Source organism: Pectinophora gossypiella, chromosome 6, assembly GCF_024362695.1.
Source record: "Pectinophora gossypiella chromosome 6, ilPecGoss1.1, whole genome shotgun sequence".
Classification (NCBI taxonomy): domain Eukaryota; kingdom Metazoa; phylum Arthropoda; class Insecta; order Lepidoptera; family Gelechiidae; genus Pectinophora; species Pectinophora gossypiella.
In genome coordinates, this window is record NC_065409.1 from 3,609,712 (window position 1) to 3,630,136 (window position 20,425).

General features: G+C 37.0%; 1 protein-coding gene across 11 annotated transcripts in view; it reads left to right on the forward strand.

Annotated features, from left to right (window-relative positions):
* The window catches only part of LOC126367292 (rho GTPase-activating protein 21), a 472,944-nt gene that overhangs the window by 83,113 nt on the left and 369,406 nt on the right, over positions 1-20,425 (forward strand). For all 11 annotated transcript variants that reach the window (XM_050010725.1, XM_050010729.1, XM_050010726.1 and 8 more), the window contains exon 2: positions 6,828-7,429. In XM_050010725.1, coding sequence (XP_049866682.1) covers positions 6,842-7,429 — 588 coding nt within the window. In that variant the 5' untranslated portion in view covers positions 6,828-6,841. The remainder of the gene's footprint in view (positions 1-6,827; positions 7,430-20,425) is intronic.

Sequence of the window (20,425 nt, forward strand, 5' to 3'; positions counted from 1 at the left end):
GTTGAAAAATGTTTGTTGAATTTGCTAAAGTTATTATAATTGTTCTGGCCGTGTACATGTTTCTCTATGTGCGATGTTTAACTAAAATTATATTTAATCGTTGCTTTGCTTGGTGTTGTATTGTCTTTAAAAAAAGTAACAACAATGTTTTATTCGACGACTTTTGGAAAGTGCGGTGCGACATTTGTACCACAAAAACAATCGTTTAGTCTTCGATCATGTATACTGGCGTTTAGGAGTATATTTCCTGTTTCGTTAACACCGTACAATAAGTAATAAGTACATCTCAACCATTCGAACCCTTTTTGCAACATATACATACATACATACACACATAAACTCACGCCTATTTCCCACCGGGGTAAGCAGAGACTATAGAATTCCATTTGCTTCGATCCTGACACACTTCTCTTGCTTCCTCCACATTCATCAATCGCTTCATACACGCACGCCGGTTCAGAGTAGATCGTATTAAACCTTTTCTAAGGACATCTCCAATTTGGTCATCGTAAGTCCTCGCTTTTTTTGCAACATATAATTTTTAAAATTTAAATTTAAAGCATCTATCATTGTATCTTAATAAAATCTCGTGTATTGTTGAGTGAATAAAAAAGCTAATTTACATTTTATTATCATGGGAATTTGAAGTTATTGTGTTTGAAAACGCGTTATCTTAGTTTCAATGGTCTCGCCGTAGACGGTTTATTAAGGATTTGTATTTGTAGTTTTGTTACGTCATTTAATTTTTTATAACTTGTTTCTTTTCTGACATGATTTTAATTCTCTATATCCTGTGTCCAGCTAAGGCCGCACAGAAAAATAGTACTTAAGTACCTATAAGAATAAATTGAAGAGGAAAAATAGTATTATAAAATATAATTAATGATATCATAATATTTTATTTTTAGGTTTAAAAATGAAAAACATATATTTATAAAGTATTAAAATTATTTAATTTAATATAAAAAAAATGCGGTCAATGATGTTTTAAATTAAATTTAATATCAGTGATTACAATTATCTCAAGTTTGACACAAAAAGCAGGAAAGTAAAGTTTTTCGTATTTTATATAAATTAAAAATAACGGCTTTTACTTGTATTATCGTTATAACCACAAAACGTTTTATTTATTTACTTTTCCCTTCCACCAGTGTACAGTAATAAAAATTGCAGACGATTCGTTTAATTACATCATTTGAATAGATTTACTTCAATTACCATATTGATCATAGTTTCTTATTTACTTTTTATTCTTATTCCTTCCCCTTGAATCCTATTAGCATTTAAAATAAGGATTTAAATATCTATAGGTTCTTTAATATTCTTATCTTAAGGAAACAGGGCTTAATTTACAATGTTAGTTCCGCTTTTGAAAAATAAGCTACTTAACAGCCTATGGATGATGGATTTCGCAGTAAAAATCTTTTTTAGTTAATTTTATTTTACTAAGACGAAGAGGATTTGTCCGCTTGAAAGTTTAAATACATATTGGTACTTATTATGAAATAAAAGACGTCCAAAATGTGTATAAAAATACGTGTCCAATTCGAATTCATTAATAAAGCGAGCAAACATAACATGTACCTATGTAGGTATGTAAGATTACTTTAAAAAATAAGACAAAATGTATTTTCTTTTTAATCGAAGCCTAAAGGCTGAAAAATTGGAAACGACTTCCACAATCCTAAAGAAAATATTAAAAAAATACGTAACTAAACTCGATCTTATATCGTAAAGGAAATGACAAGCGTTTCCCTTCTACCCCTATACATATACAAACATAATTTTAATAACAATACGAAAATTGCTACTGCAGGCTATCATCACAAAATGTTGCGTGGGGTTAAACACGCTACCCTAACTTACAAACTTAACTTTACATCCCGTCCAACCCTCATACTAATTTGTCTAGTATACAAATTTCCTTATGCCAACTGCAAAAATAAGTATGTCGCGTGAAAATTTCAGCGCATGCGCGTATCTTTTGGAGGGAAAACAGCGTCGCAGTGTTGTCATGGCAATGGTGTATGCACCTACTATTTCAACATTTCCAACAAAGAAAAGTAGTTTCATGGAATAATTTGTTGTATTTAAAATAAACAATAACATTGTTTTGTATTTATACAACAATTACGATAATAATAGTTCTCCCTTCGTGTGTAATTGTCGGCTTGTGTGTTTGAATCGGGTTTGTTATCGACGAATAAATTATCGGGTCCATTGGCGGTGTGAGTAAACAGTGAGTGTGATACGGGAATTGAGACTTCAAGTGTAGTGGGGTTCGTATGTTTTCGAATACAAATACTTATTCACTTCTTCAGAAAAAAAGAGGGGAAAGGAGGATATCAGAATTGAGGTTCTAACGTTGTATTCAACAACATATTATTTCTTACTTCTTATTTGATACATTTTAAAGTCGATTATCTTTTTTATCACCTAATTGTTTTAAGATGTGTCAACAAACATTGACAAAACATTAAGTACCTACTGAATCAAACTAAAAAACGGCCTCCGTGGTCCAGTGGTTGAGCGTTGTGCTCACGATCCGGAGGTCCCGGGTTAGAATCCCGATGGGGACAAATCACAAAAATCACTTTGTGATCCCTAGTTTGATTAGGATATTAGAAAGAAAGAAAGACGGAAACGTTTATTATAAAGGGACACCACAGTAACAAATACAAAACAAATAAAAAATAAATACAAAAATATATATATATATAAATATATTACAGGCTGTTCACATGACTGTCCAAAAAGTAAGATGATCCATCCTTTGGAAGGCACGTGAAGCCGTTGGTACCGGTTATTACTTACTGATGTAAGTACTTAGTCGTTACATGAATCATGTCAGGGGCCTATGGCGGCTCAGTAATAACCCTCACACCAGGGTTGATGGGGTTGGTAATCCACCTCACAATCCACACGAAAGAAAAATCAAACTAAAGAGAGGTTTAAGTATATCTAGTTTTAAGTGTAATGAAGAACGTTATTAAACGAAGCATTTTCGAAGCTTTCATATTATTTAACCTGTTTTTAGCATGTTGATGTTTTCGTCCTGAGGCATTCGTAACGCTATAATTAAGTTGATTGTATAATATAATATATAGTTTTTATCAAGATTACTTACCTATTTTTTGTTGATAAAACAATATTACGTACATACGGATAATACGGGTAATTATCTTCCATAACTGTATATTCCTTGTAGGTATTCTGCTTGAAACTCACATTTCCTCCTCGCTAATCTGTAAATCTTGGGGACGTCTATAAATTTCTGTCTCTCGTAACATGTCTATGCAGGATGTTTCTAATTAGCACGAATTAATTCCACATAGCTAACCTGTTAAACCTGTTCTAGTCCTTAGTACACAGATATCAGAGTATTTGTTTGTCTATTAATTATACCCTTCAAGTTGACTGCTTAACTAATTCCCGGCGGGAAAAATGGACTGAGCTTTTAATTTTGTAGGTAACGTCTTAATTCCGGGAGGTTCTAGAATTATCTAGAATGTTTCTACTTGTTACATACACAATTCACATCCCTTCTTTTATTAAAAATAAAAGGCCCCTGACATTGCTTATGTAACGACTACGTACGTACATATATCAGTAAGTAGTAACCGGGACCAACGGCTTATAGTGCCTTCCGAAGCACGGATCATCTTACTTAGTCCCCACCGGTGCTGCCGCCTACATTTGAGCTTCTAGTTTTTATTTTCATTGGCGCAGTGAAACGAGCTCCTCAAACCCATAACTGTTAAACTCTGCTGGAAGCACCTCAAATTGTTTTAACGTGATTATGGTTTTTAACACTAACACTTACCATAACGAGGAGACATAACGGCACATAACACCATTACGGTGTAGACTGAGAGATCGCGTTGTAAAACCAATTTCGATTTAAGGAGGAAAACGTAAAGCTTGCGTCTATATTTCAAAGTGGGGTAGTCAGAGGTAAATCGAGCTTTCTGTTAGATCAACAAAATAGGTTAGTAAAAATTGCACTTAGGATAAAGAAAACGTCTAATAAAAATATCGCGGTTAAAAAAATATACAGGCGTACTTTTATCGCGAATATATTAAAAATATTAAAATACATATCGGGAGGGGGTAACGCTGCAAGCGTGATGGGCATATTGGGTCGGGAGTTGATAAAGAAGAGCATATTTGACTCAGCCTTTGCTCTAATCACGTGTATACTTTTAAGTGTCATGATGTAACTATTACGATTACAAAGTATGATGTATTATTCCAGACACACGGAAGCGTATATAAAAACTTGTAAAGTCGGACCTTAGGCTACAATATACGTATTATCTTAAGTTATAAGAAGAAATTATATTATATTTTATGTTGTTATTATAAATACATTCAGGACTGGCCATTGAACTTGGCACCCATTTAGATCTCACTTCTTTTGTCGTCGAAGTCAACAACCAAGGCATAGGTATATCATAATATTGAAATTGGCTATCATTTCACATTTGTTTTTGATGGGATTATAAAATATATTTGGACAGATTAAATAAAGGGAAATACATACCTTACCTAACAGTAGGTATAGGTACTTGTTCATCCTAATAAATGTTGGTAACTTTGAAATCTTATCCTTACATTGTAGATCCATAATGGAGTTTTATGATATGTTCATGATATAAACAGCAAGCTACTACAGCAAGTTTTAAGTGTTCAATTTGTATTCTATTCTAATTGTTCCAGTATTTCCATTCCTAGTCACATGTTTTAAAATGGTGTACTTTTCCTTCGCAAGCTCTCAAACTATAACTTTATTACGCGAGATAAGTAAAACAATAAATGTATCTTTTCTTTCATAATTCAAATGTTCTATCAGATATAATGTTAATGTTGGTAGCGATGATTTATAAAATAGGGCCAACTATAGCGGTGGGCCGTTATGTATCCAAATGCCATGTTTTATTCATAATGCACTGATAAAAGCACCACTTTCAACCACCACTCCGTGTAATTTAGGCAAAACTTTTGTTGTTTTATGCAGTTGTGTTTTTGTTAGCTAATCTGTATTCATCCTGTTTTTTTTTGTTTGATGTACTGTTTGTTACCTATGCCTTTGAGTGCGTTAAGTTTAGATGTATATTGGCCCCGATTCCTGCAGACACCGCCTAATTTTATTTTGAGTTATATCCGTCATTTTCATATCCGTCGAAAAGGAAAGGGACGGATGATTCACAGCTCTTAATTTTAGGAAGAATGAGTAAATTAATGTGTCGGGTTATTGACTGACGTAAAATTTTTAGACGGTTGGTTTAGATTTGTGCTTAAAATTGACGTGTGTTCCATAAATTTTATGCTTGTCGATTACCCGTCCCTTTCCTTTTCGGCGGATAAGAAAATGACAGATATAACTTAAAATAAAATTAGATGGTATTTACAGGAATTAGCACCAGTTTCACTGTAGAATTAGATAGTTTAGAGATAAGTTATGAAATTCTCATTAGTAAATAAAGATAGATCTGAATGGTGACTCTTGACGGTGATGCAATCTCTATTCTTGTCTATCAAAGGCCAATTCTGTGGCCATTTTTTATCAAAATATTACAAGACAAAACTATTTAAATAGGTACCTTCTGTCGAAATATTATAAAGTTGGATCGCCAGTTCTTGAAGTATATTAATTAACAGGAAAAATCTGTGTTGTCAGAATACTTTCTTAAAAAACTCATAGTCATCTTAAGGGTTATTTATTTAATGATGGTAATATCAAATAATTTCTTAATGTCACACACAGCCATAACAGATTAACGATACTAAATGTCTTCATGGTTTCGACAAATTTTGCCTAATATATTTTTTTGGGCCGTTCATAAATTGCCGGTTATTTTTGAAATAAATACTACTCGACTCTACATTGTAGGAAGAGCTTTTCTGTAGCCGTTTACGTTTGAATAAAGAACGCTCAGACCCGGTGTCGCCGCGTCTCGGCTCGGCGCGCGCATGTGCTATGCACACAACGTTCACTGCTTGCCTACCGAGTTCCGTGGGATTCCAACAGATGGCGCTACTTTAGGCAAAATTATTAAACAAGTTATGAAAACTTTAATGTTACGACCCCTTGAACACTGATTTTTATAACGTGTTTAACGATAACCTCTATAGCTTTTTTAAGCTAATAAGATTTTTCACTTGCTAAATATTTATTTTCGCTAGATTTTGTCGAGCTTTGTAGGTTTCTGATCTCACTGTATTTGTCTAAGAAAAACTGCACTCAACTGCAGCCAGCCGGTAGTAAGAAGTTGTCTATTTCATAAAAAAACACAATTTGTCTATTTCCCTAATACAAATACATACGCATCTTCGTGATTCTAAGCAATAATAAAACCATATTAAATTAAACAGACATTGCGTGATACATCGATGTTTCATTACAAGTGCTTGTCAATATCGGTCCCCACTTAACGATATCCATGTTTACTTAGGGGAATAAAGATTTTTTTAGTTTTTTCGAAGCCCCTTACTTGATTGATGTTCTGGATGCGATGGTTCATCGGGTAGAAACATTATTTCTAAAGCGATTATTGTGGTCACCATATGGCGTGGGATAGAAGTAATTATAGTGATAAATGTTGCTGCTTTGGTTAGATACCTATTTTGTTGTTGATTTAAGACTATGAATCACTAAATATCATTAACCTTATAAAAACCTCTTATTTATCTATATCAAACAAAGTGATCGTCAACCAACATGAAACTAGCGGATAATGAAAAGGATCATAAACATTCAAGACATCAAAGATATCTTCGTATTATTGTTAAACCTCCTTTTAATTTGAAATATTGTTTGGCAACAGATTGGCGCGCACCGATGACCGACGAATCAGAGGCGGCTCGGGCACGGCGCGCGCCTGCGCCCGCGCCGCCGCCGCGGCAGAGTTCGCGCCCGCCCGAGCCGCGGCCGCGCACGCAGCTGCCCGACGCCGCGCTGCCACCGCCGCCGCGTCTCATCCGCCCCTCCGAACACCTCGCCATCGTCGAGCGAGCCATGCACCAGCAAAACCAACAGCATCTGTCCCCAGACCGCTCTGGGAGATCAGATGCGGCCGACCGCCGACTACCACACAGTCCAGAAAATCTTGCCGATCGAAATCGACCCATTCATAGCCCAGAGAAACTGGAGCGAAGGTCGACTGGGCCGGATAGTCTTGCCGTTGAAAGAAGGCAACAGGATAGGGTGGAGAGGGTTGTGGACCGTAGACAGACGGTGCCGCAAGCGGAGAATGTGGCGGTAGAGAGGCGGCCGCCGCACTTGATGCCTGCAGTGACGGTGGTGCAGGGCCCGCGGCCGGCGCTGCCGCCCCCGGTGCCGGGCCACAGGGCGGTCGCGCCGCCGCCAACGAGGATGCCGGCGCCCCAGCCCGTGATGCGGTTACCGCAACCCAGGAGAGAGATACAGGTAAGACACACATTACTTATACCTATGCTTCTTCAAAATCCTCGGAAAATATCCATATGATTTTCCTTCATGGTAAAGTGACAAGAATACCAATCAAACTTGAAATTTCGCAGTGCAAAAACTGCATTATTTGACAAGTATAATGATTTCGAACGGTTCGCGTAATACGGTGCCGGTTTGATTCGTAACGGTCAACGTCGTCGGCAAAGAAACTTGATACACCGGGTAAACGTAAGAATAACAAAAACTTTACCGGCAGGAGCGACGCGTCAGTCGCTTGCGATTTTTCACTCGAAAGGTGATTAAACTCTCGCGATTGTTGCATTTGATAGCGTTATTTACTTCAACGTGGTCAGACATGACGGTTCGCTGTTGGGATGTCTTAAATGTAATCCGCATTCAATTTGCGCCAGACTTCTCGAGCTTGTTTACCTCTCAGAATGACTGTACACATCCATTGTTTATGGTTTGTGTAACTTGTGGGCGTTACACTTTCTTCGACATGTATGCTAATCATTATCGCGCGATGATTCGACATGTTTTAGGACCGATACGAAAGCGATAGCGTAGTGACTCACCGCACACAATAACATATTGTTCTTGTCTTGGTATCGTGGCGCCACGCGAAATATGTGTCTTGTAATGCGCGATTACTCTTTGGTAACTTCCCGGTTTGACTCATGGACTTTCTTATTTTATTAAGCTTATATGCAGATTGGTATCCATTGTGTCCTGGCAGGTGGGTGCTGTAATGCGACAGATGATATGATATCGAATGATCAAAGTTGATCAAATAGCTTACGAAACTTAATAGCATCAGAGCTGAACTTCTTTGAAACTTTATGACCACCTTCGAAAAAAGCAAGTATAATCATGAAACTTAGTTTCTAATAATAATAGTCACCATCAAAATCAAACTAAATACACATTATTGCACAGAACTTAATGTTAAAAAACAGACATAACACGTGAATATAGTACAACTTATTTGTACTTAGGTACACTAAAACAGAATGACTGAGCGCTTAAACAATTCTCACAACGCCAGTAGACTGTGTCAAACAATCCGTAAAACTCTGTAACACCAATTTGTTAGAGGGGTTGAGTGCAAATCCTAGTCGGCATAGTCCATTTTCGGTAATAAAGCAAACGCGTCCGGTCTTGGTTGACCGCGTTTATGGCACTCCACATGCCCGCATTACCATTGTCACGCGGTGCTTTGGTCCTTTGAGTAGACCACCCCTTTGTTTAATTGCTTTTTGAGGTGGACAAAACATTTATGCAGGATCGCTAATACCAATTACTCGCACTTAGCGCATTCTCATTTTGATTGTTTCTCATCCATGATGACATGTCGTAGAAGTGATCACGCTCTGTTAAAGTGACTAAATGAAGTAGTTCTTTCCCGAGTTGATTAATAACTCGCACACAAAATTATCATTTTATCTTTACACACAAGCGTGAGCTCACATTTTTCGCAGTTGTTTACATTTAAAAATTAAAAAAATATATATTATAACATTTCATAAGTATTCAAGGATTAAACAAATATTCATCGACTGGCCTTCCCATCAACTACAGAATAAATCTGTTCATCCAATCAGGGGCATACGCCTTTTCCATTTGCACTATTCTCTCTTTGCTCAAAATTTCACTAAGACTATACAATATAAAACACCAGAATGTAGACCACGATCTGGAGGCTCCGTTAGCTGGAACAGTGGGCAGGGCCCCATCTGCCATGATTATGGCCTTGTCCACACTTCACTCGGAGGTGGGTAATGGCATGACCAGACAGGGCGGAGCCAGACCTTGGCCTGAAACACACAGCGCACCCGGATTTTATATTATCCTTGAGGGTATTCGTGGGTAGCCTCAATCTGCCAGTGACTGAGTTTAGGTGTAAAATAGTGCTAATAATGAACTTCTACATTCCTACTACAATAAAATACAGATTACGCAGTAATTTCTAGATGTGATTTTAAGTAAAATGTTGCTGATTTGTTCACTTCACTACACACAAATATCAAATATCCAGAAGAGCATCTATTTGCTCTTATTATGAGAGTCATAAATTTTGATCCCGAAACGCACCAATATCTGCTTATAGTGTTTAGTTTCAAGAAACATGGACTACTTTGCACATCCTGGTGACAAATTGACAATATCGTAAATTTTATGATCGTGAAAGCAGAAGCTATAAAACTAGCCATAATTTCCATATCCTGGTTTATATCAACAATCTGGGTCAGATAGGTCATGAAATCTAATATTCAGTATATGTCGCAAAATTACAATTTCCATTCTCATTTCTACCATTTATGTTCCAGATTAACTTTAGTACTTACTCGGTTGATTGCCTAAAGGATATTACCCCAATGTGGTTCACTACACTCATAATTATGGTCATAAACGCTATGTAGGGCGCCATGACAATTATACATTCTCATATCTCCAACTCTCACGCTCCAGTGGACGTTTTTAATGAAGTAACGGTTTATGGGATGCGCAAATGGGTCAACATGTGAAGGTTCTTAGACAGCAATTTTCGGTTTAACACTCAAAGGGAGCTTCGAATAGGATCAACGCAAAACAGATACAATTGTTCAAAAGTTATAGTCATCATAAAAAACACAACCAAACTAGTCCCAGAAACTTTAAAGAAAAAAGAACGCGCCCTGAACAAGAGGTGTTCTGAACTTTTGGCTTAGTAATACCATATAATACCGTTTAATGGCTGCAATAATCGCAGCTCAAAATTAAATTCGTTTAAACTCGACCCACTTAAGGGCTTGAGGCTAATGAGTTGGCCCACTTCTGCTCCACTTGATTGAGTACTGGTCCAACGCTCTGCATTCGACAGGCAATCAACTCGCGAGAGATCGTTTGTCTTGATTTTATTGCTGAACGATTGTAGTTCCACTGTAAATTGTATTTACAAGATGCAAGTAGCTGTAACGGTAGTACCGGCCCGTGTAGGCTATAAACTATCTCACTAGCTTCAAAATTATCTTTATTATCTGACACTACTTGAATAGCTTCTGTGAAGTTCTCAATGGAAAGTGAATACAATTCGTTAATGAAAATTGGTTTGTGTTCATCTATTACACACAAAGTCGTCTAATTGCATGTTCATGTGTGCTTTAATAAAGTGATTTGCATATGTGCTGGAATTCCGCGAAGTTTGTAGGGAAATTTCACCGTCCTAAGAATTGTCGTCTCTTAAATGGTGACAATTTCTTAGCCATTTCAGTGCATAATTACCTGCCTAGTAGGAATCGAGAGAATCTCGTAGTAGCGACTGGTGCCAATTAACTGTGAAGTTAGGCCAATTATAAAGACCTGCTTCTACTTATTCTGTGCCTTGTTAGTAACCGGCGATTAGTAAAATATGCAAGTGGACAGCCAAGCAATGTTGTACTTAGCAAGTATTTAGTTAAAATGTTGTTCAATTTAGCACGGTGTTGTGTTGCATTGATTTCACTTGTTGGGTGTTATGTTTCTTCAGGTTTACGGCACTTTCTTTGTATAATATCGTATTGCTATTTTCCGTTACCTTAAAATTTTAGTTTTTATCTTTAATTATTTGTTATTCACTTTCATTTCAATCACTAAAGTTACAAGCGAATTTATTTATATTCCGACTTTGTTAAATAGATAATAAATAACGTATTTATTCTCCTAGTCATCTAATACTAGCATTAGTCATACCATTATTGATTTAAAATCGATTTAATCGATTCAAAACGACCTCATAATCGCAGTCGAGCAAGTCGCTCGTGGTCGCGTGGGCGGAGATGCAATTGTATCGATTATAATATTGATGTTCTCTCTGTCACTGATCGATATACTATGCCATCTGCATTAAGCCTTTAATTGCTATTGCAATAATTTTATTTTGTAATATGACAGCCCTTTGTGTGTTTTGAGGACGGTACATGAAGAGTGGGATGTGCTCGTACTTACATAGACACATACTACCTGGCAACATTAATAACAATAAACCGTTTAATATTGCTATATCAGACCGTTTTTAACGCGATCCACATAACATATGCGTCTCATTTACTATTCATATATATATTTGTACCTTTTCTTAACATTTCACCGCTTCATTCCCAAGACTTATGGCTTCACTACGACCTATGACCCATTCATTAAACAAATACTTCAAACAAACTACAAGCTCACAAGTACAAAAACTCGTGAGGCTTCCTACATAATTCCCATTAGATCCAACAATAAGTTCCTTATTAGGCACCTCTACGCTTTCTTCGATAAGGGCACCATCAATAATGATGACGCAACTGGAAAACACTTCTGTTTTTGTTCGTACGCAATAAACATTGAATGATTTACTCAAACAACGCCAACAAGGAAGCTCAAACTCAATTTCATAACCGCGAATCAAAGATACTCCCGGTGAAACTAGGGATGCGGATCGTGCTTTTACTGTAGAATTTAAAAATGACAGAAAAGTTCGTTATAATTTTGCTACCGAATTTAAAATGAAATTATGCAGTCAGTCGATGACTCCTAAATCAGATGGGGTGAAATATTATCTCACAATGTTCTTCCAACATAGATATTAAAATCAGCTTCGGACTAATCACAATGCCAAACCAGCTTAGTGGAGTCTTCTACATTTTTAAAAGCATGAATTTGTTTATTGGACATGTTGAAACCGATGTCGGAGCGTCGCTTGCGTCCCTAGTTGAGCAATCCGAGAAAGGCACCGAAACGAGGCGTGCAATTGAAAAATAGCTTATTACCTCCGCCCAATAAGCGCCCGCAATAGAAAGTGCATCGAGATCTTTGTAATTCCCGAAGCAATAATTCGTCTGTTGGATTCTGCGGCTGACGGCTGCTCGCGCTATCGCTCAGGTGACCAGCACTCTCTGTTTCAAGGGAATTGCTTTACTGTTTACATGGAAATTATCACCTTTAGTACAGAAACAACGGTCCATAACTGCCATTTGAAGTGTAGATCTCCGGCTGCCGATAGTTTTTAGTCTATTGACAGTAGTTAGTACCTTCTTCGAGGGAAAGAAAACTATTTGAGTCGAAATGGAGGATTGCGAACCCCGTGTTCGAGATTTTTGTTTAAGTTTCTTTATGTTCTCTTTTTCTGATCCTTTTATCCCCTGTTGGGATGTATGACATGCAGTTTTCAACTCTCGGTTTAGTTAGTTTCTGGAAGCAAATAATTTTATTTTTAGAATTTTACATACGTACTTCAACTCACGCATATTTCCCACCTGGATCAGCAGAGTATGGAATTCCATTTGCTTCGATCCTGGCATACTTTTCTTGAATGTGGACATTCATCAAACGTTTTATACACGCACGCCGGTTCAGAGTAGAGTAGTTTAGAATTTTACATAATAACGATATAAGTAGATTTTATTATTATACAACAAATAGATTCAATAACGAAAAACATAGATATTTCCCTTACGGTATTTCAGTAGTGTCAAATTTGGCACAACAACATTTTTCTAACAAACATTTAAAAATAAGGGAAATACAGGAGAAAAAACCAAAGCAAATTGCCATGGCTCCTCCGAAAGGAAGGAAAACTAAACAGGGAACCGCGAAGTCTAAGGCAACTGCTAAAAAAAAGAAGGTGAGAACAGTTTTAAGGCCTTTAATACAACTACTTTTAGGTATGGTCCACTGGTACAGAAATTAATAACATTATGTTTCTAGCACTGTAATTAACCTAAAGTAAAATAAAAAAAAAGATTTACGAATATTTAGTTGCCTCAGAATATTCACTATCCCAGTTTCTTTATACATTTCATTGGATCAACAACGGCCCATTAGGGTCAAGATCCGGAGGTCCCAGGTTTGAAACCTGGTGGAGTGGAATCCATATAACATAAAACCGAAAGTAAGTTGTTCTGTGCTTGGAAAGGTACCTTAAGCCGTTGATCCCGGTTACTACTTTACTGATGTAAATCGTATTCGTTGCATGAGTCATAGGTATTAGATTAGGGGCCTTTGGCAGATCAATTCATACCTGGTAAGAATTGGATCAGCGTGTTAACCTCGTTTCAGCCAAGTTCCAAAACATTGTTCACGACTATGTTCGTGAGGATACGTTGCCCTATTTGCTTCAAGTATTTCGGGAAGGAGCCGGTGGCCTCGACCAGGTGTGGACACGTTTTCTGCCAAAACTGCCTCCTCACTTGGCTTCAAAACCGATCATGTTGCCCCGTATGTTGCGCGAGAATCGTCAAGCAAACAGGCATCCACTTACTCTATCTAGAAGACATGACCGAAGAAAAGCCACAAAAAAGACGCAGTAGTGTACAAAACTATATCATTGAATAACACGACGAATGATAAAAGCAAAAATTTCCCAAGTGATAAAAAAAATTGTATCAAAGATGTAAAATTTTATTTTTGTAAATGTTTGTTCTTTGGTTTATTATATCGAGTTTTAATAAATTGTGTACGATTCATTCCTTGAAATGTTTTACTATTACATAAGCTCACGACTATAGCCCAATTAGGGTAGTCAGAGGTACATGAATCGCAAGATATACTAAGTACCCACACCTCACCGAGCTTTCTGTTAAAGCAACGTGATAGGTGGTGAGCCATATTGCCGTAAATTACTCATTGGTGCAAACCAGGTACCGGGATTCGAACCGGCGCTCCTCGGTTGAGAAGCAAACCTTTAAACCACAGGACCACAGTGACTTACTGACGTTTAGTCATATTCTTAAAAAAATACATGATAGAGTCTACATTGGTCTAAAACTATGTAAAATCAAAGATCAAAAGTGCAGTCACTGAGCCTAACGAATTATTTGTAAACAGTGGTGAAATTATGAACCATTATTTGTCATAATTATAAATTTTATGTTTTTGTAGGACTTACATTGACCAAATCGGAGATGTCCTTAGAAAAGGTTTAGTACGATCTACTCTGAACCGGCGTGCGTGTATGAAGCGATTGATGAATGTGCAGGAAGCAAGAGAAGTGTGTCAGGATCGAAGCAAATGGAATTCTATAGTCTCTGCTTACCGCGGTGGGAAATAGGCGTGAGTTGGACTTTTGCAGCTTACCGTACGTTATCCCTAGGTTATTGAACCGAAATGATTGATTCCTAGGAAATTGATTAACGGAAGATAGATTGATTACATGCTGCTTTGATCCCTTATTGGTACCCAATGGGGCAATGGCATCTTGTGACTTGTAGGGTCCATGTATAGGTAGCTAGAAAGTTTCCACTTATATGTATAGCTACACATACGCACAGTAGACGTACTAAGGACGGTTTCAGGGAAGTCAATTTGATTTTTCTGTTTGATATCGATTTATAGAAACCATTTATTCCACAGTCTACATTTATCTTCGTGAATAACGAGAGTGATACAAATGGACTTGTGAGTGGTTTTTATTATAACGGTTAGTTTTCCCTTATTTTTTCGGATATTCACAACTTCTTTTTTCTTTTAAATTTAAAAATAAATTTGTTACTTATTCGAATCCCAGAAAAGCTGGTATTTATGGCAACCCAGTTGCACATTAGTATCGCCCTTCGCAGGGTTGTCGCTTTCGCTGAAAGCGCGAGGGGCGTGCCGGCCCGGGGGCGCAGGCGCCACTGATTTACTGCGCAGTGACCGACTCATTATATTATCACCTGTGCCTTTCATGGCTTCTAATACTCGTAATTTAGGTAAAAGATTCCGAGGCCTTCGATAGTGTCAGTTGTGGCGCAAGGTAGAGCACTGGGTGTAGTTTTTTTGTTTTGTTTTATTAAAATTGTTTTCATACTTTGTCTTGTTGGTCTAGGTTTGATTGTTTGTAGAACTTTTGTTACATTATATATTACAACATAGTCTGTACCGTCGTCTTACAATGAAAACCACGTAAGCACCTTTTTGAAATATCACAATCGGATGTGATATTTGTTATCAAAACCTCGCAATAGACAAGCTAGCTTCATTCCAAGTCATTTATTATCTCAATTTTTACCCGGAATGAAATTGATTATATATTGCAATAAAGTATATTTGATTTGATTAAAAGAAAAAGTTAAAGTTTAAGTTTTGTTGAATAAAAGGACATCAGGGCGGTTAAAAAGGTCACATCGAAGCAATTCATGTAAAAAAACCATTTTGCATTTTAAACATTTTAAGTGCGCAATGCAAACAAATGTCAAACAGCAATATTGCTTTTTTAGATGAAGTGGTTCGATGTGTTTTTTAACCCCCCCCCCCCCAAATGTGCAAAAAATGCGCTTACGTTATTTTCACTGAAAGGTGACGATATGGGTCATCATGATCTCCAGCCTACTGCTCCACTACAGATCAGTAGAGAAATAGTCAGACCAGCAGAGCTAACATGCGTATAGCATGCGCGATTAAATAAGTTTGTTTTTTCCGTAACATGCGCGCCACGTGATTTCGTTCTTATTTTGACAGAACGACAAGGAATGGGGGGACTTATTTAGGTTCGCATATTAGCTAAGGTTATAATCGATAAAATGACCGTGACAAAATTTTATCACATTGCACATGTTAGCCCTACTGAACGTAGAAAAGCAAATTTTCTTTATTGATTCGAGACACGGAATCTTCAGTTTTTCGAGGGTTTGGTGATCATAATCTAAATAAAACAAACAAATCAAACATAGTTGTTTTCTATACTTATTTTTATCCTCTGATATAAATGTGAAGAAGTCTTTGTTATTCAAGCACGTCTAAGGCTCACCAAGACATTAGAAACCTGATCCTTAAGTAACAGGATACCAGGATTACTTGACTGCTGCAAAGCGCTTAGAAGACAGGGAGGCCATAAAGTATCAGTTTTCATAGACTCTGTAGTTCCTGTAATAGATAAATTCCTGTAAATACTTTTGCTATTGTTATGTACTCTTATATTTCTGGCCTGCACGACCAGTACGCGTCAGAAAGGGAGATATAACACATTAAATGACTATCTCTATATTTACCTATATGTATGCAGCGTATATCATCCCACTACTGAATATATGTTTCCTCTCTTTCACAAAATAATAAAAAAAAAAACAAAATCATCTCCCAAGCGTTATCCCGTTTTTTTCACAGGGTTTGCTTACCTAATCTGAAGATTTAACAGGTCCGGTTTTTTTACAGAAGTGACTGCCCATCTGACCTTCCAACTCGCGAAGCAAATTCAGCCCAATACAGGTTAGGTCACATACCTCCGAAAATGTATTTCTCGGGATCGTAAGTTTCCTCACGATGTCTTCCTTCACCGCTGAGCACGTGATAATCATTTATGATCCAAACATGAATTCGAAAACAAATTCGATAGTCATTGGTTTAGGCCTGGTACGGGATTCGTACCTGCGACATCAAAGTGAGAAGCAAGCGTTCTACCGACTGGGTTACCACGGATCTACGGTTTCACAAAATATAGGTATAAATATCATGGTTTTTTTTTAAATTTAGGTAATTATTTAAAACTTTTTATATCGAGTGACATTAAAATTAGTTCACAAGTGAATCAACTAACCTACCTCGATTAAGTACAATATTATATTATGCAAAACTGCATGCAAATGTATTGTGTGGTTTACACAGAGTAATAAAGAAAGAAAGAAAGAAAGAAACGTTTATTATAATATACCCATTTCCTTTCATAGTACTTATGTATTGACATAAATTACAGTAGGTACATCATTTCCTGCTTAACTAATGAAAAAGTGATTGCCATGCAAAACACGTCGGTTTACTACGTATAAATTAACACTACAATGTGTAAGCGAGCACTTTCCAATGTCAACGTATAATCGCCACCCACGCGCGCGTGCGCCGCGATTGACAGCTGACTGCGCTTTGGATGGCCGCATGAGCATGTTTCCATTGTGCTACGTCAAAAATGCGCACGGCACGATTTATCCACCTATCTTGGAACGAATATCAGGAGCGCGGTTGTCTTATTAATGACTGTGGCCAATGTGAAACGGAACATCATATACGCTTGTTTTCATTAGAGCTAGACAGATAGACATATGTAGTTAAATTTGTTAATATACTGACGAAGCTCTTTCTGCTTCGTGCATACTCATCGAAATTTTCATACATGCTCAACTGTGAAATCTAAGATATCTAAACTTTAAAACGAGTTGTTGTAAAATAGGCCTCAGATGTCTTTGTAAAATGTAGTTTGTAGTAATGTAAACATTCATGCACTAGTCTTCGAAGACTCTATCGTGATAGGCAGAGGCACTATCTCTGCTTCGAGTTCCCAGGCAGTATAGCGTGTCTCGATATCAGATGATTTGTGTGATGATTCTCTATTCGGTTTATTTACGTACTTCAAAAATTCCGTGTCTATTTCATAAGTTTATATTAAATGCCGTATCGTAACTAACCATGGAAACACAGGTCGATAATGAATTCGTTCCGTATTGAATGATTATGCAAATATTATCTTTTAACTGCACATCCAGTTTCATACAATGCCATACAAAATATACAAAGAGAAGTACTTGCCAGGTGAAAACAGTTATTCGAATAATATTCCCTTTTCATATGCTAATGGAAATGTTTCATACAGAGTATCATGTGAAAGCGTATAACAACACGCCCTTAAACCGTATTGGGCTAGGCATAGCTACAAGATTACAAGTCGTACCTGAGGACATTTTTGGTGTTTGTGGCCATGATAGATATGATTAGTCATGTGCCGTTCCTGTGATGGTTCCCAAAGTGGGAATGTTTCAGTTGTAAAACTCTTTAATGGTAACACTGGCAGCTTTTTATGTTGAAATTGTTCTTCGTTCTACTCTTCTTTTTCTTTTCTTTATTTTTGTTTCTTGTATCTTATCTGTCTTAAAGCTAGGTTAGGTTATATAACTTTTGCGCCTCTCTACTGCCGGGACAGCACATGATTGGATATGGTAAACTGGTTTATAATACGTCTATCATTAATACCATTATTATTAGCCTACATCATCCCAACTTCTATGCTGGATTGGGAGCATGTTCAGCTGCTTGTCTACCCGAGCATGTCGTAAAATCTGACCTTTCTAACATTATGGACAATTGTTATGGGCGATAGGCTGATCTCTTATCACCATAAGGTTCATCATAGGGCCAGGCTTCGTAGTCAACAGTGGCTGCAAGTTGTCTCCTGTTTACTTGTGGCTCTGCCCGCCCCAGTAGGGACTATAGGCGTAAAATGTATATTTGTACATCATCCTACTATCCATCTGTCCAATCCATATTCTGCAGGGCAAATGCTTCCTCCACTCCTATTTGTCTTGGGCATTCTAGAATAGAATATGTTTATTATAAAAGGGCGCCACACACAAAAACAAGACCATAACATCATATCAAATTTTCACAAAACAATTACAAAAAAGCAAGGCGGATGTTCTTCGAAATAATCATAAGGTGGTGGTGGACGTCTTAAGATAAAAGGGCCTCACTCAGGACAAGTCGCGGCGTTAACCACGACGCTGATATTATGTGGACCCTGTTGGGTGAGGCACGAACATCGTGTTCCATAAATATGTGTTAATGGTGTACATAGAATATAATACCGCTTTAATAGAATTAGAGTGTACATAAACAAATATTATCACAAAAATGTATACATTGTAAATTTGTAATTGTAAAAATGTTTATTTTTCATAAGAAATACAGAAAATATGGGTACAATAAAAACCCCACAAAACCAATTCCTCGGTTTGTCTGTGGGAGTGGAGTTCGCTTAATATTATTATGTTTAAGATACTTAAAGTTAACTTACAGCTAAGAGATCTTTTGCATGAGATGTTTAAATAAAGATTAAATCTCCATCCTTGTTTTATCGAATTCTACGCTCATTCGTAATATCTATCCATGTATGGAACGATCATTCACATACTTATACAAACATTTCGCTTCATAAACGTCAGTTTTGAAAGTCTTTCTCAAATACCTACTTACTCATAGTGGATTTTATAGCGCTATTAGGGTTTTGATGGCGGGTTTAAATTAACTTAATGTGCGTCTTTAGACAATTGACACCGATTTACGATTGATTTGTGTAAAACTGAAAGTTGGATGATGTTGTTTTCTCGAGAGTTGTAAATGAAAGTTAGTTATCGTATGGAGTATATATTAAAATGCTTATTTGTGTCATCCCTACTAATATTATAAATGCGAAAGTAACTCTTTCTGTCTTTTACGCTCTTACACCTAAACCATTAAATCGATTTTGATGTTTGGTACACGTATAGATTATACTTTGGAAAGGAACATAGGATATACATTGTTTTAAGTTTACACGGTTATAATTATCATACTTTAAACACATAATAAAGGGTGCTTACCGCGTTTAATTAAAAAATAAATATCCCTGCTTTAAACGCAGTAAGAACCCGTTTATTATGTGTTTGAACATAGGATATTTTTTATATTATTTAAGAGTGGAATAAACATGCTACGCGCGATAACCGAAGTCGGGCAAAAAGCTAGTTCAGTTAATAAATGTGGTTACTAAGCATCTAGCCCGGACGTGTAACAGAGGTACCTTCTACACGGATAGTTGATGTTTCCCTGAATTTTTACTGAAAAATGATTTACTCCCTGGTGTTTTTATTTGCCTTTAAGACCTAAATTGGATACACCTATTATCATCGTGGGCCGATAATTGTCTACTGCTGGACATAGTCTCCCCTAAAGGTCGCCATAATGACCGATCTTCGGCTGCCCGCATCCGTCGCATCACATTCAGATCATCGCTTCACCTTATGGGTGCACTCATGTCGTCAGCCTATTCTAATTTACTCGACATAATCGACACACATACTTCTCAGCATGTCGATGTATATCACATTCTCTTTTTGTCTCGTTATCAGGGGGGTTAAAAAGGCCACATCAAAGCAATTCATCTGAAAAAGCAAAATTGCTGTTTTATAATTGTTTGCATTGCGCACTTACTTTTATATGCGCAAATTTCAAATTGCAATATTGCATTCTTTTAGTGATGTTCCGAATATCTGT